This window comes from Eucalyptus grandis, chromosome 3, assembly GCF_016545825.1.
Source record: "Eucalyptus grandis isolate ANBG69807.140 chromosome 3, ASM1654582v1, whole genome shotgun sequence".
NCBI classification, from domain to species: Eukaryota; Viridiplantae; Streptophyta; class Magnoliopsida; order Myrtales; family Myrtaceae; genus Eucalyptus; species Eucalyptus grandis.
In genome coordinates, this window is record NC_052614.1 from 41,140,858 (window position 1) to 41,155,003 (window position 14,146).

Here is a 14,146-nt window from a genome sequence, read left to right on the forward strand (position 1 = left end):
AGAAATTATATTTACCTTTATTCGACCTTCCTCATGAGATATTTTTATATGGCTCATATCCCTTTATATACAACCTTATCTTATTTTGGGGAACCAAATACAAATTAGGATAAAATTTATATTATTTTAATTTTTATCTTGACTATCAAATGTAGCCCTATTTTTTTTTTTTTTTAATAAAGGATTAGATAGAAGACTTTGTTTCTTCCTTTAATGGTATTTGGAATATAAGTTCTTAATTTGTGATTGGTATTGCCAGTCTACTAATTTAATATGGGAACTTCCCATTGTAAGGCAAATGAGGGGGTTGGGACTAATTTACCTAAATAAGAACAATCCAATAGTGAAAAGTACAACGAGAGTTTGGGAAAAGGGAAAAAATGACAATGTGCCACAAAATTGAAACTTGATCCAGATATAAATGAATTAAACAAAAGATCTCAAAGCAAGACATTTCATAGGTCTATAAATCATAAAATTAATCGGGGTTGAGACAACTCAGGAATTGTGTCCTTTTTTAATCGTGAGGAACAATGTCATTTCATCTTCCTGATGTGTTTATTGTTCACTTTCGAGTGCTATTAGCCACATTATATTTTATATCTGTCTTATCATCGGGAAACTTAACCATGGATATTTTTGTTCACCAACTAAAAGTTTATACATCTTTTTGTGTCATTTGAAAAGTTATCATCGAATCAAACCTATGACATCATACTCATTTATTTCGTCTCCGATTTTGTGTGAAAAACGGCTTAAGATACGTTTGACGGCATAAACTCCCATTACTTTTAAAAATAGCTCTAGAGAAATCGCTCTTTGCGAATAGGGATGCCAATTTTGTGTATTCTTAAATCTCGATAACGATTGGAGACACCTTCCTGTATTAGATCTGACATAAGTTCATGCTTATGTGGTCCCACATTTTATAGAACATGTGGTAAAGGGCTTGGTCAAAGAGATAACGTGCAATGTTAAGAGGGACTACTCGTTTCAAATCTTCACAATCAGTAACAACAAGAGCTTAAATCACCAAAACAGATTTGACACTGATCGATTTCCACACAAGCGCGTCTGTAGATTTCGTACTTTATTTATCTCAAGAAATAGCCGAGAACAGAGCACGTTCAAATCGATCAAGAGAAGGATGTTTACACGTAGTGGTTTCCGGCCGAACATGAGCACCAAAGAAAGTTTCTAAGAATGGAATCGGTGATAGAGACAACGGAAGCTGCAATTCAAGCTCCTCGTAAAATGTGCCCGAGAACAGGGTAGAAGAGAGTTTGTCAAAATATGTCTAAAATTTGAGCCAATGGACGAAAGCGACCCAAGATAAATTAACGTAAAGTCCGAAACTTGAATATTTGTTGTCTTCCACCGTGGAAATCTAAATTTCCTGTTCAGCATTGGAGTCTAAAGTGATACTTTCAACGTAAAAAGGAAAGTCAAGTCGGAAGAGGAAACAAATTTCCTATTTTCAATTCAGAATATTCAATGCGTGCGTTCTTAGGGCGTTTGCTTTTCTGACGGGCAGAGCGCATATATATTTAAATATGTACTCGTGGGCTGCTCACGAAGAATTGGTGAAGCGACTTTGACCGAGTGCTTGGTGTGGGTTTTCTGTTGATTTTCTTCGTAAAATTACACTAACAATTTTAGTGTTGAAGCTGATTAAATTTTGAGATAAGATTTGTGAATTCCTTTGAGATTGAGAGATTAATCATGTAAAATAGTGGGGTTAAATTCTGTTTAAATTTATTGGATGTAATTAAGAGTTGGGAAATACTAAAGTTATTTGATTGATTTGTGTGATTGTAATATTTGTTATATTACTTAATATATAATAGCATTCTTTTTTTTTTTTTTTTCGGTAAAAGAATAATAACATTCTTTGTTGTCCATGTGGATGTAGGTCACTTCGATTGAATCACGTAAACTGGCATCCAATTTATTTTCTTATTCTATTTAATTGTTGTTTGATTGCTTGTTTTTTGCAACAATTGGTATAAGCATTAGATTTAACTGTGCTAAGCAAATCAATGGAGATGATGCAGAAATGGTGAGAATGGAATGCAGATTGAGAATTACCAATACCAAAGATATCTACACTTACTCCTATTTGGGAAGAAGACAGAGTTGATGAAGCCAATTGATTGAGAATCACTGGACAGACAAGCTTTGGATGTTAGTCAGTTGACGTTGGCTTGTAATGTTGCGTTTAACATCATTAAAAAGAAGACTACTATGGGCTGATGAAGGCTCTATTAGACATATGAGAAGCCCTTTCCGATTGACAAGGTCTATTTGATACAATGCCTATTCAACTTAAAGATGGTGGATCATGCGTTAATTGCTTATTATATAAATGAATTCAATGTGATTGTTAGTTAGTTGAGTTTGGTTGATATTGATTTGATGATGAGGTGTGTGTTTTGATTCTATTATCTTAATTGCTTAATAATTGGAATACTATAGTCATTGTCGTTATTAATCCCTCTAGGCCAAGAAGCTTGACATTTGATGAGGTTCATGACTTGCTTCCGAGTGAAGATATATGTAGGAGAGAATCTAATGAACCTACATATACCATTTTAGTAGGTGAAAGTAGAGGAACAACTAGTAATCGTATTTATAGTAGTAGTTATTTATAGTAGTAGTATGGATTTGATCATATGTAGTCAGTCTACGACTGGTGGTGTCATCTGTTGAAATTATGGCAAGAAGTGATTACCTTAAGCTGAAGAATGAGAAGGGCAAGGGAATTCGAGTTTAATCTACAAATAATGTTGTGATTGTAGCTTACTACAATTCAAATAATATTAATTATGTCTTATCTATCATTATGCTTAGGCACAAGTATGATGCTATTGTCATGATTAGACAGTTGAGAGCTTTGATAGAAAATGATACAAAAAAGACAATTAAGTATGTACGAACTGATCGTAGAGTTTTGCTTGGTGTGTCAAACAAATGTTACGGAAGGGTTGAGAATGCGACATAGATCCTCATAAAGGGATTTCTGAGGTCAAACTTGATTTGACATTTGTTTCTGACTTTTGGCAGGAGTTCCACATGTGGCTCTTCCTCATGGGCGGCAGCATGAGATCCCAGAAGGATAAGTACGTCTTATTTCATCAATTCGCACTACGTTTCAATGCCAGGAACCGCAGTGTCTTTCGTCTATCGTCCGATTCCAACGGCAATATTTCTTCACCGTAGCTTTATGACAAAGATCCAGCGGCAGGCCTCACGGTGCTATGGACTCTGTCAGTGGCTTTCTTTGCCTGCAACAATGCCAAATGTCAAGCACCAACCATATATCGGATAGTACTTTACATGGTAAAAACGTTCCATTTATCGATTCACTGTAACTTACCTCTTTCTCCCAGTCGGTACATCCTGTTAGGATCGCAAGTAACAATGCTTGCGCAAAGAGTGCAACTATAATCCCCGTCCAGAGGCCCTACAGCTCGATAAGAAGAAAAGCAATTATAGGAATATCGGATTGACTACCAGTTACGATGAAAGGAAAGGACGTTTTGCAGCAGAATGGTAAGGTAAATACCTTTCCACCAAAGTGACAGACAAAAGCTAGGAATACGGCCACTGGAATACCCAGCAAATAGTAGGCACCCAAATTGATGACAGCTCCAATCTTTTGCCATCCACATCCTCTTGCAATGCCTTAAAAAATGTAAAATATAGCATAAAAAAGTCGAAGTACAAATCGGCTTTAACTTGAACATATTTGAGATTTGACACATTCTCCATCTGCCCTCCCTTATTGTCAGAATAAGTTGTTAAAGTTAAATTAGGTCAGGTGCACCATTAAACTGTAATTATAAGCAAACTTCGTGCATACCTGAAAGCACGGACTGAATTCCATCGATAAGATGGGAAGTTGCGATTAGTACCAACATATCTCCCACATAGTTCACTATTTCTTCTTCTGTACTATAGAGGTAGCCCCAGGCCCTTCGACAGAAGATCATGAGAGTACCAGCAAGCAAGCCTTCCATGGCAACCATCATTAAGGAAACATAAATTGCCAAACGAGCTGGTCGTGGTCTTCCAGCACCCAATTCATTTGAAACTCTCGTGCTGCCAACAATAACGCCAAGAAAGGGTGAGACTGTGGAATAGCTACATCGTCTGCAGGATCCACTGAATTAAATAAAGGTTAACCAGTTAAGATTACCTTATTGAACCACTGAGTCCTAGAGGTATCATGAAAACCAAGGAGCAGGTATTCAGGCTGAAACAAGCACAGGATACTAAGTTCACATTGTTTAAAAATGATAACAACTGGTGCCAAGAGGTTAGCAACTTTTTTTGCCTCTTGTTGAGACAAAGTACTGATGCACCTGATTGAGAGGACTGATGTTTCGAGTTTTGGGTTGGGAAGAAGTCCTGATAATAAGACCATCATTTCAAAGGACCAAATCTCGAAGCTGTTGCAGGCAAAGAACCAAACAAAAACATCATTATTGCTTCGAGCTACAGAATCATGAAGACCCATGTCGATATTATACAAGGAATAGTGTCAGAGCCAATTAATAAGAAAATGTATCCCTTCGAAGTCGTAAAAATCACATCCTGAACATAAACTAGAATAAAAAGGTTGACAGCCCATTGATGATTCTGAAAAAGAATTATGACCATCATTTGTTTCGTATACTGTCCCGCAAGTTTTTTTATCTTTTAAAATATAGTTTATGCCAAAAGTGAACTAGGAGAAGCATAAAAGCTAGAGAATTACCAGATCATGACAGCAGAAGGAATTGCTAATTTCAGAAATTCAGGAATCCCATGAAAGGCCTCCTTGGAGAAACCAGTCCAAGTTCTTTTGCAAGATGGTGAAATTCTAACATATATTGCCAGTAACAGCACGTTTATCCAGTACGAGATAGCATTTGCCATAGCAGCGCCTTTGTTTCCGAGTCCTGACTTGAACACCAGAAACCAACATATGAAAATATGCAGGAATGTGGTGATTCCTGAACTGACCATCATTGGAACAACATTATTCTGCGTCTGCAGAAACCTGACATGGCACTGCAGGAGCGCATACGCAAAAATGCTAGGAATCATGAAACGAGCATAGGATCCTGCCTCCGCTGATATCTGAGGATCTTGCTTGAAGAATAGAAGGATTTGGCCAGTGTTGGCCCAAATGATAGCCAGTGGAATGCTAGCCAATAGGAGAACTATCATGGCCCTCTGCTTGTGGATACCAAGCATGTGGTATTGCTTAGCTCCATAAGACTGACCACAAAATGTATCCAATGCACTTGCCATTCCTATCTGTCATGGACCAAGCATCTATAAGATGGTGGTTGGAGCAAATTAGACGTCCCCAATGAAATTCAAGAAATTTGTCACTATATCCTAGGAACCCAAATGAGGCTGCTAGGAGCATTAGGAGTGTGTGGCCATATTTCACTCAACTTATATCCGGTTCAGGAATCTGAACAAGGAAATTCTTTCATCTATTGCATTTTCGGAATAGGATCCCGAACAATCTTTTTTTAAGTGCAGTTAACAATTGTGCTGATTTGTGGCAAACACCAACGTTAAGTTTCCAATCTTGGCAGCTAAATCTAGCTAGAAGGGAGAAAATCACACATTTAGCACACTGAGCTTATTGAGAGATAATATATTCAGTAGATCAATCTTAGTCAAACTGCAATAATCTGAAAATGAGCTAAGGTTAATAGACGGGCAATCTATACAAGGTACTTGGAAAGCAGGCCTGCAAGCAGTCTTAATTGATCCAACAATTGCTAAACTCTGCTTATTCAACAGGAAAGAGAACTCCTATAATCATGTCAATAATAGAAGTGGCACTATACATCTTTCAAGATAAATAATATCCTGGAAGAAAACTTTCATAGAAGTGACATAGTATGATGCTACTTTCCAATTCTTAAAGTCTTTCATCTCTTAGTCGGTTTATCTCAAGATTAAAAGAGGAAGAATTGTTGGGTCTTACCAACATGCTAAAGCCAGTCACCGAAGCGAATGACGTGGCCATGGAAGCCCCGGAAAGTGCTAGCTCTCCAAGATGACCCACGAACATCACCGAGATCACCTGCAAACAATATATCATCAGATTCACCGATACCAATGGGCCAGCCAATAACAGTTGCTGCTTCATTTCCGAGAAAATCTCGTCTTTCTCGAATCCATTCCCCAATGTGGATGTCGCCTTCTCCTGGGGAACCGCTAACAGGAGTGACTCCAAATGCTGTTTCTGTTCTTCCACATCCATTGATTGCTTCCTCTTTTCTTTTAGGCTGAGTGAGGGAAGCAGAGGGAAAAAAAACAGGGCAATAGCTTTTTAGATATCGTAGAGATTCTCTCTGCAGAAAACGACCAAGTAACTCGTATGCTTATCTTCTCGCATGTTTGGTGAAGTAGAATTTGACAGACTTTGTCGCGTTAGATTCCTTGCATTAAATATCTCAAGCGTCTCTTTAATCTACGGGTGAGAGCTTCTGACATGTTAAATGCATTTAAAGTGAACCGAGACAACCAGAAGACCCCAGCGAATGAGACAACTTGTGTCCTTTTCACAAATATAGTTGGAAAATCAGCATTTCTTTTTATTTTGCTTGAACTAGAATATGAAAGTCCTCGTAGATATCGAGCTTTAATATTCGATCTTCAATCACTCTCTTGTTTTTCCAATCAATGATACACTGAATGTAACCATTGGAGTTTAAGAAAGAAACAGAAAACGACAAGCTTGTCAACAAGGGTGGGCTAGAAAAACGGTAGAAAAGTAGGACACGATTACAAAGAAGAAAGAAGGAAAATGGAAAGAAAGGAAGGAGAAAAAGAAGCAAGAGCATTCGTGCCTACAAGCTTCGGAGACAAGGACAAGACGGATTAACTCCGTTCCATAGTGTCTGGAAAGGAGTCGTACTTTTTGTTCATTTAATCCGGATTCATGTGTATTACGAGTTTCTAGGTTCAATCTAGGGGTTGTTAAGTTGTGAAATTAAGTAAAAATAGTAGTCTAGAATGTTGTGAAATTATGGGATTTTTCTTTTCAAAGAGACATGGGAGTTTACAATGAGGAATTTTTAAAGTTTCATGCGCATTGCTAGAAGTTGTAGCTGGAGGGGACATCTTAAAGGGGATTGTGTTAATCTAAAGAATGAGAATGGTAAGAAAATTAGAGTTTAGTTTATAGATGATGTTGCAACTGTAACAGACTATAATTTGGATAATGTTGATTATGTCTTGTTTATCACTAAAAAATTGTCGTTTATTGGATAGATTAAGGATTCTAATTGTTTGTTTAATGCTAGACCAAATAGGAATTGATTTGCTATTTATCAATGCATGGATAATGGTAAAGTGCAGTTGGGAAACGACACTAAGTTCGATGGGTGTTGGTGATGTTAGCATCAAAATGCATGATGGTATTATGAAGACATAAACTTGAGTGAGGCATGTTCTAGAGTTGAAGAATAACTTTGCTTTGGATTCAATCCAAGTATCGATATAATTCAAAAATTGTTCGATATGCTTTGGTGATAATGAAAAAAAATCAAGTTCTTTTAAGTGCTTTGGAATCAATTAGGTATCAATATACTTTAGAAGGTTGTTCGATGTGCTTTCATGATAATGAAAAAAAAAAAAAATCAAGCACAATGACTTGTATGAGCTTCAAAACGAGATAGTAATAGATTTCGCTGCAAAGACATCAAATGCTATACTTAAACAAACAATTGAAAGTGCAATTTAAAAAAATTATTAGAGAAATCACAGAGATTGCGAAGTTGATTCATTTGGATGTTCATAGGCTATCATGATTTCCCTTAAGGAAGAGTGTTATATTTGTGCTAATGTTTGTGGATGACTACTCCAAGAGGACATGGATGTTTATGCTTAGGCACAAATATGATGCTATTGTCAAGATCAAGCAATTGAGATATTTGATTGAAAAGGAAACAAGGAAGATGATCAATCATATGTAGCCCAACAATAGTATGGAGTTCTACATGAAACTATAAAACGAATTTTGCATAAAGGAAGGTATGGTGAGACATTGTACCAATGCCAATGAATCATGACATGTTGTAGAGTTGATGAGCACATTGTTATTAGAGGGGGTCCATAAAATGCTTTATAATGCTAATAGAGGTAGAGGATATCTATCAGATACACAGCACAACAAGCTAGCTAGTAAATAGATCCTCATCCATTGCGATTATATGTTGGACTCTCAAAGAGGTTTAGTTAGGTAATGTCATAGTTTGTATGTTCTTAGAATGTTTGGTTACCCATAATATTTTCAAGTGAGTGATGGTAAACTCGATAGGAGGTTAAGAAAGTGCATGTTCTTAGGCTACGTATAAGGTGAGCGGGTTTATCAGTTATAGTGCCCGAAATTAAATTCACTTATTATCAACAAAAAAATTACATTTGACAAATCTCTAGTATTTATGGATAAGGCTAATTATAGCAATGTTAATGCAAATCTAGATGGTGTTTAGTTCAAAGTGGAGGTGCAATGAGAAACTATTGAGGTAACGCGTATTAGTAAAGTAGTTGACATAGTGCTTATAGTTAGTTGGAGCCTATAAAGCCAATGGTTACTAAGATGTGTGTCGGATCTCCTCACAAATATGGATGCAACAATAGTTTTGCTTTCATTTATGATAAATGAGGTTGTCTCGGAAAATCCTTATGAAGCAATTAAAGGTGGAGTGGAGTGCGGTAATGGTGAAGTTCAAGTGAGGTTTGAACTTGAAAGATATTTGTGGCAATTGAGCCCATGAGGGATTGTGGGAGAGTAGTATGTTGAAAGCTCGTAACAAAAGTCCAATACCTACACCTAGAGAGATCTCCAAGAGATGACCTATGTTTGAATTTGTTAACATATCCAGTTGGACTTACTTTCACTAAAAAATTTGAGTCAATAATTTATGGGCCAACTAGGATATATTACTTGCTATACACCACACCAATTTTTCAATATAAGACTTCTTTGATATAACTCTTATGTGCATCCCAACAATAGTAAAATTCATATGTTCAACGACACTAGTGTGACTTGGTTCAATTGTTAAGTCAATATGGAGATTGTTAAAATATATCTTGATTTTGAGCCCGTGAATGAAGCTCGACTAGAGATGAATTAAAGGAAGGTCTGAAAGTTCAATATTTGTGAATGTCTACCATGAAATTCTAGCATGAATGATAACTGTTATATTTCAATAATTAGTTTTTGTTCCAAAAATTGATTTTTCTATTTCTATTTCTTGGACAAATTTTTGAGTAAAAATATGTATTTGATAACGATAATTTTTTTTTTGTTCCCATAATAGAAATTTGCATGATAACAACACAAAATTTCCCTCTCTTAAATGGTGGTGATGAATGGCAACAGTAGTGAATGGTGACGGTGATCAACGGATGACAGCCAGCTACTAGTGGACGGTGGGTAGCAACTGATGGCCAACAAACGATGGCAGCTGATCGAAAATGACAAGTGATTAGCGGCTGACAGATGGTGACTGATGGTCGCAAGCCATGGGTAGTAGTAAGTTGGCGGCCAACTAGTAGCGAGGGTGAATAATGAAAAGATTTTATTTCTTATTACTATTCCAGGAATAGAGATAAAAAAAAAATTTACTTCTCATTTTTATTCCAAACTAAAATTTTGTTTTAGAAATAGAAAATTGAAATTACTTTATCAAATAAATTTATGTACCAAATTTATTTTTAAAAACAGAAAAATAGTTTTGACTGGAAATAAAATAGTTATCATGCTTGCTTGTTCAACATTGGAATCCAAAATGATAGTGGACTTTGATTGTTAAAAGGAAAGTCAGTCACAAGTCGCTGGAGGAAAAAATTTCCTATTTTTGTTTCAGAATATTCAATGCGTGGGTTGCGAGGGCTTTTGCTTTTTTGTGGGTAGAGTACATATGCAATTAAATATGTACTCGTGGGTCGCTCTAGTGGTCACGAAAAATTGGTGATGGATCGTCTTCTACAAGTGCTTGGTGAGGTTTTCTCATGATTTTCTTTGCGGAATTACACTCATAGTTTTAATGTTGAAGCCGATTAAATTTTGTGGTAAAATTTATAGATTCATTTAAGAGATTTAATTATTATTTTGTGAGGAATTATTAGGCTATGGGTTAAATACTATGTGAATTAATGAGTGTAAATAGGGCTCGGAAAATAAAAGGGTGTTTGAGTAATTTGATTCTAGATTTCTATTTTATCACTTCATATATAATTGAAATATTTATTGCTTTATTTATAGATGTAGGTCACTCTGACCAAACCACATAAATTTGATGTTTGATTTATTTTTTCATTCTATTTATTTTATTGTTTAACTGCTTATTTTCCACCATAATATGGAAGGTGTGGTGGAGCCCGGAGGATTTTTTTTTTTTTTCTTTTTGTGGGGTGCTGTGTCGCTCGTTTCTGAGGTGTATGTTCTCCCAATGGCTCCTCTCTCTCTCCCCCGCTGGAATGCGAGCGGTTTTGGAGTGTTCCAGTGTGGTCCCTTACTCTCGGAAAGAAAAATATAAGCATCACGATCTATTAGTTACAAAAATCTAGCTCGGCAGATTCTGGGGATATCTCCTCGCGCTGAATTGCTTCCATCGCGCGCGTGCGCTCTTGGGTTTCACGTTAGACGGGAGATAGAGGAGAGAGAAATAGAGATGGGCGGGCTTCTAGCTTTCACGGGCCTTGGAATCTTGGGCTCAATTTTAACCTCACTATCTCTCATCAGCACCTGCCGCCAGCAGTTTTCAGCTCTGCATTTCTCTTGATCCAGTTCAGCCTTCATTCCTTCAGTTGCAGCAAATACATCGGAATATCTCTCTATGTTGTCATCTCAAGTGGCCTTTGAAAGGGTCAACAGAAGTAGCTGCATTTCGTCTGAATTCAGGCTTCGATTTGTACTATTGCAGTCGCCCATTCAAGGTGCAATTTCGGCAGTTTGTCCTTGCTTGGTGTCCCTCCATTCTAAGCTTAGTTTCCATCAAGCTTCCCTCGGCAGAGATTGCAGCCATCCAGCTCCTTAAATCAAGCCGGAAAGGCCGTTCATTCAGCATCAAGAGTCACGGCGAACACCCATGTTCCCTTTATGTCTTCACAGTTTTGCGTGCTGCAATTCCCCCTGCAATTTTTCAGCAATTTTTGTCTGCCATTTTTTGGAATATAATACGCGTAAACGATAGTATCTTGCAATTTACGTCAACGCGAAATCACCAGATAAATAAATGAGAAATAATAAAGACACTAGAAATTTATGTGATTTAATTTGATATCGTACACTATATCCACGGGAGAGCCAAAAGAAAATAATCTACTATAATCGAAGAATCAAAGTTTCACAATCGTCACGCCGAGTGTTTCCCACACCTGGGACTTAATCTTAAACCTAAAGTGTTTATAAATAAACAACTCACTTGGACATAAACTCACGGCACAAAAAAAAAAAAAAAAAAATCTCCCGTTCAAATTGTACGCTAAAAGAAAAGATCTTCGGCTTCATTTTCTTTCTTTAGTGCAGCTCTTCTCTTGGCATGGACATGTGGCGTGGACGTGCGGCTTTCTTCTATGTCGAGCTTCGGTGGCTTCTTACGGAAGGAAAATAAGACCTGCAAATATTTATGTTTTTATACATGTGCCTAGGTCAAACTTTGACCTAGGCCCACCACGTTTTGGCTCCACGTGTGCAGAGGACTTCATCTTCACGCTAAAGGGTCCTTACGTGCGTGTGCCCAGAGTCAACACTTTGATTCTAGGCCCCACGACCTGATTGCCTTTTTTAGATTCTGCAGGCTTATGTAGCAAAGAAGAAACTTTGCTCCTTTTTAATATATATATATATATATATATATATATTTTCCCTTTTGTAAGTTTTCAAGAGTCTAGCGAAGTTTTTTTGTTGACTGAAAACATCCAAACGAATCGCGTTTTGCAAACGCTCAAACTCGAGACATAATTTAATAATTCTCCACCTTGGCTCGATGTTTGAAGCCAAATTATAGTGCTCATCATCCATGCCGCTCTCCTAACGCCCCGACGGGCGCTCACTCTCCATAGACACTACTTGAGCTTTGCCAAAGGAACATATTTAGTCCTCATATCTGCCGGGTTATCTGCTGTAGCAATTTTTTTGATAATAACATTACCCTTAGCTAAGACATCTCGAATGAAGTGGTGTCTGATGTTGATATGCTTCATTATAAACCGGATTATATGCCAAATATATCACACCTTGGTTATCACAGTGTATATCCACACTTTTCTATTCTAACCCAAAGTCCGAAAGCAAATTTCGTAATCATATTGCCTCATTCACTATAAAGGTTAGTGCTATGTACTTTGCCTTAGTCGAAGACAATGCAATGTGATCTTGTAAGAACGCTTTCCAATTAACTGCATCACCCGTTAGCGTAAATACATACCATGCTAAAGACCTGTGATCATCTAAGTCACCGGCGTGATATGAATTCACAAAACCAGTGGTCTTACTTCCATTACTGTCACTTTGGTACACTATACCCACGTTTGTTGTCCCTTCAAATATCTGAGGATCCATTTTACAGCTTCCCAATGAGCTTTACCAAGACACTTCATATAACGACTAACCACGCTCATAGCTTGTGAAATATTAGGCCTAGTGCACACCATAGCATATATAATACTACCCACGACACTCGAATAAGGAACACGGGACATATGTTCCTCTTCCTTCTTAGTCTACGGTGATAATTTATCTGAAAGTTTAAAGTGCTTCACTAAAGGTGTACTTGCAGATTTTGCCGACTGCATATTAAAACGTGCCATAATCATCTTAATCTATTTCTTTTGAGATAGACGTAAAACTCCTGCAATCCTATCATTCAAAATCTCCATACCAAAATTTTCTTTGCAGTACCTAAATCTTTCATCTTAAATTCAGCATTTAACTACTTCTTCAGCACATCAAATTAGACATTTTTTTAGCTGCTATTAGCATATTATCAACATATAAAAGTAGATAAATCAAAGAATCATTCTCAAATCTCTTATAGTAAATGCGCAGTTATCCATCTGACTTTTTGTGTAGTCTTGACTAACTATGAAAGCATCAAAACATTTATACCACTGCCTAGGAGATTGTTTTAGCCCATACAAAGATTTCTTCAACAAGCAAACATAATATTCTTTACTTGAAATAGCAAATCCCTCTGGTTGCCTCATGTAAATCTACTCCTCCAACTCATCGTGAAGAAACATAGTTTTTACATCTAGTTGCTCTAACTCGAGATCTTGTGAAGCAATTAAGACAAGTAAAACACGAATAGAAGTATGTCTTACCACAGGAGAGAACACCTCATTGTAGTTAATGCCTTTACGCTGTGTATATCCCTTTGCCACAAGTCTTGCCTTATACCTTGCTACCTCGACACCGGGAATGCCCTCTTTCCATTTAAAGACCCATTTACTTCTGACAATCTTTTGGCTCTTGGGTACTTGACCAGTTCCCATGTATGATTTCGATGGAGTGATTCCATCTCTTCACTCATAGCCTCTAGCCACCGCGATGACTTTGAACTAGCCATCGCCTCAGAGTAAGATGAAGGCTCATCTTTCTCCACCTCATTATCTACAATCAATGCATAAGTAATATCTGTATAACCATAACATATTGGTGATTTAATTTGCCTTCTCTATCTTTCTATGGCTATAGTGTGTTGCGATTTTGCTGATTGTTCACTATCACCGATTTCAAGAACTGCGGATTCATCTGCAATCTTAACTTCTGTTACCTTTGAGGTCTCCAAAGTCTCCACCTGAAGCTCCACCTCACTAATGACATCATGATTTGTCTTCTCTGCTGGTTGTGTCTCATACATCTTCTATTGAAGCATTATAGTTTCATTGAAAATCACATCTCTGCTGATTAGAAAATTGGGTGATCTGGGATTGGTGCACCACAGCCGGTACCCTTTCACCCCATGTGCATAACCCAAAAATATGCACTTCTTCACCCTCGGCTCAAGCTTACCATCACTCACATGAGCGTATGCAGGACATCCAAATATACGTAATCTGGAGTAATCAACATGTTTCATCGACCATACTTCCTTAGGAGTCTTCCACTCAATAGCAA

At 37.2% G+C, this 14,146-nt stretch overlaps 1 protein-coding gene across 2 annotated transcripts; it reads right to left on the reverse strand.

Annotated features, from left to right (window-relative positions):
* Positions 1 to 2,814: 2,814 nt before the first annotated feature.
* On the reverse strand, positions 2,815 to 6,405 carry LOC104437431 (protein DETOXIFICATION 16). Of its 2 annotated transcripts, none has more exons than XM_010050369.3 (8): positions 5,993 to 6,405; positions 4,760 to 5,304; positions 4,365 to 4,451; positions 4,199 to 4,255; positions 3,863 to 4,101; positions 3,566 to 3,684; positions 3,377 to 3,463; positions 2,815 to 3,284 (listed from the first exon to the last, which is right to left on the reverse strand). In XM_010050369.3, the coding sequence occupies exons 1-8, from the start codon at positions 6,269 to 6,271 to the stop codon at positions 3,222 to 3,224; spliced, it is 1,476 nt and encodes a 491-aa protein (XP_010048671.2). In that variant the 5' UTR covers positions 6,272 to 6,405; the 3' UTR covers positions 2,815 to 3,221. The 2 variants fall into 2 exon arrangements, with proteins under 2 accessions (XP_010048671.2, XP_039164154.1); XM_039308220.1 differs by having other exon boundaries at positions 4,760 to 5,322; positions 5,993 to 6,120.
* Between the last annotated feature and the right edge of the window lie 7,741 nt (positions 6,406 to 14,146).

Excerpts from the sequence above, each read along its gene's own strand:
- LOC104437431 (XM_010050369.3), bottom strand. The coding sequence starts at position 6,271 with ATGGATGTGGAAGAACAGAAACAGCATTTGGAGTCACTCCTGTTAGCG. Across the intron at positions 5,305-5,992 it reads TGACTGGCTTTAGCATGTTG|ATAGGAATGGCAAGTGCATT; the intron begins GTAAGACCCAAC and ends GGTCCATGACAG. Across the intron at positions 3,464-3,565 it reads TCTGTCACTTTGGTGGAAAG|GGCCTCTGGACGGGGATTAT; the intron begins GTATTTACCTTA and ends ATCGAGCTGTAG.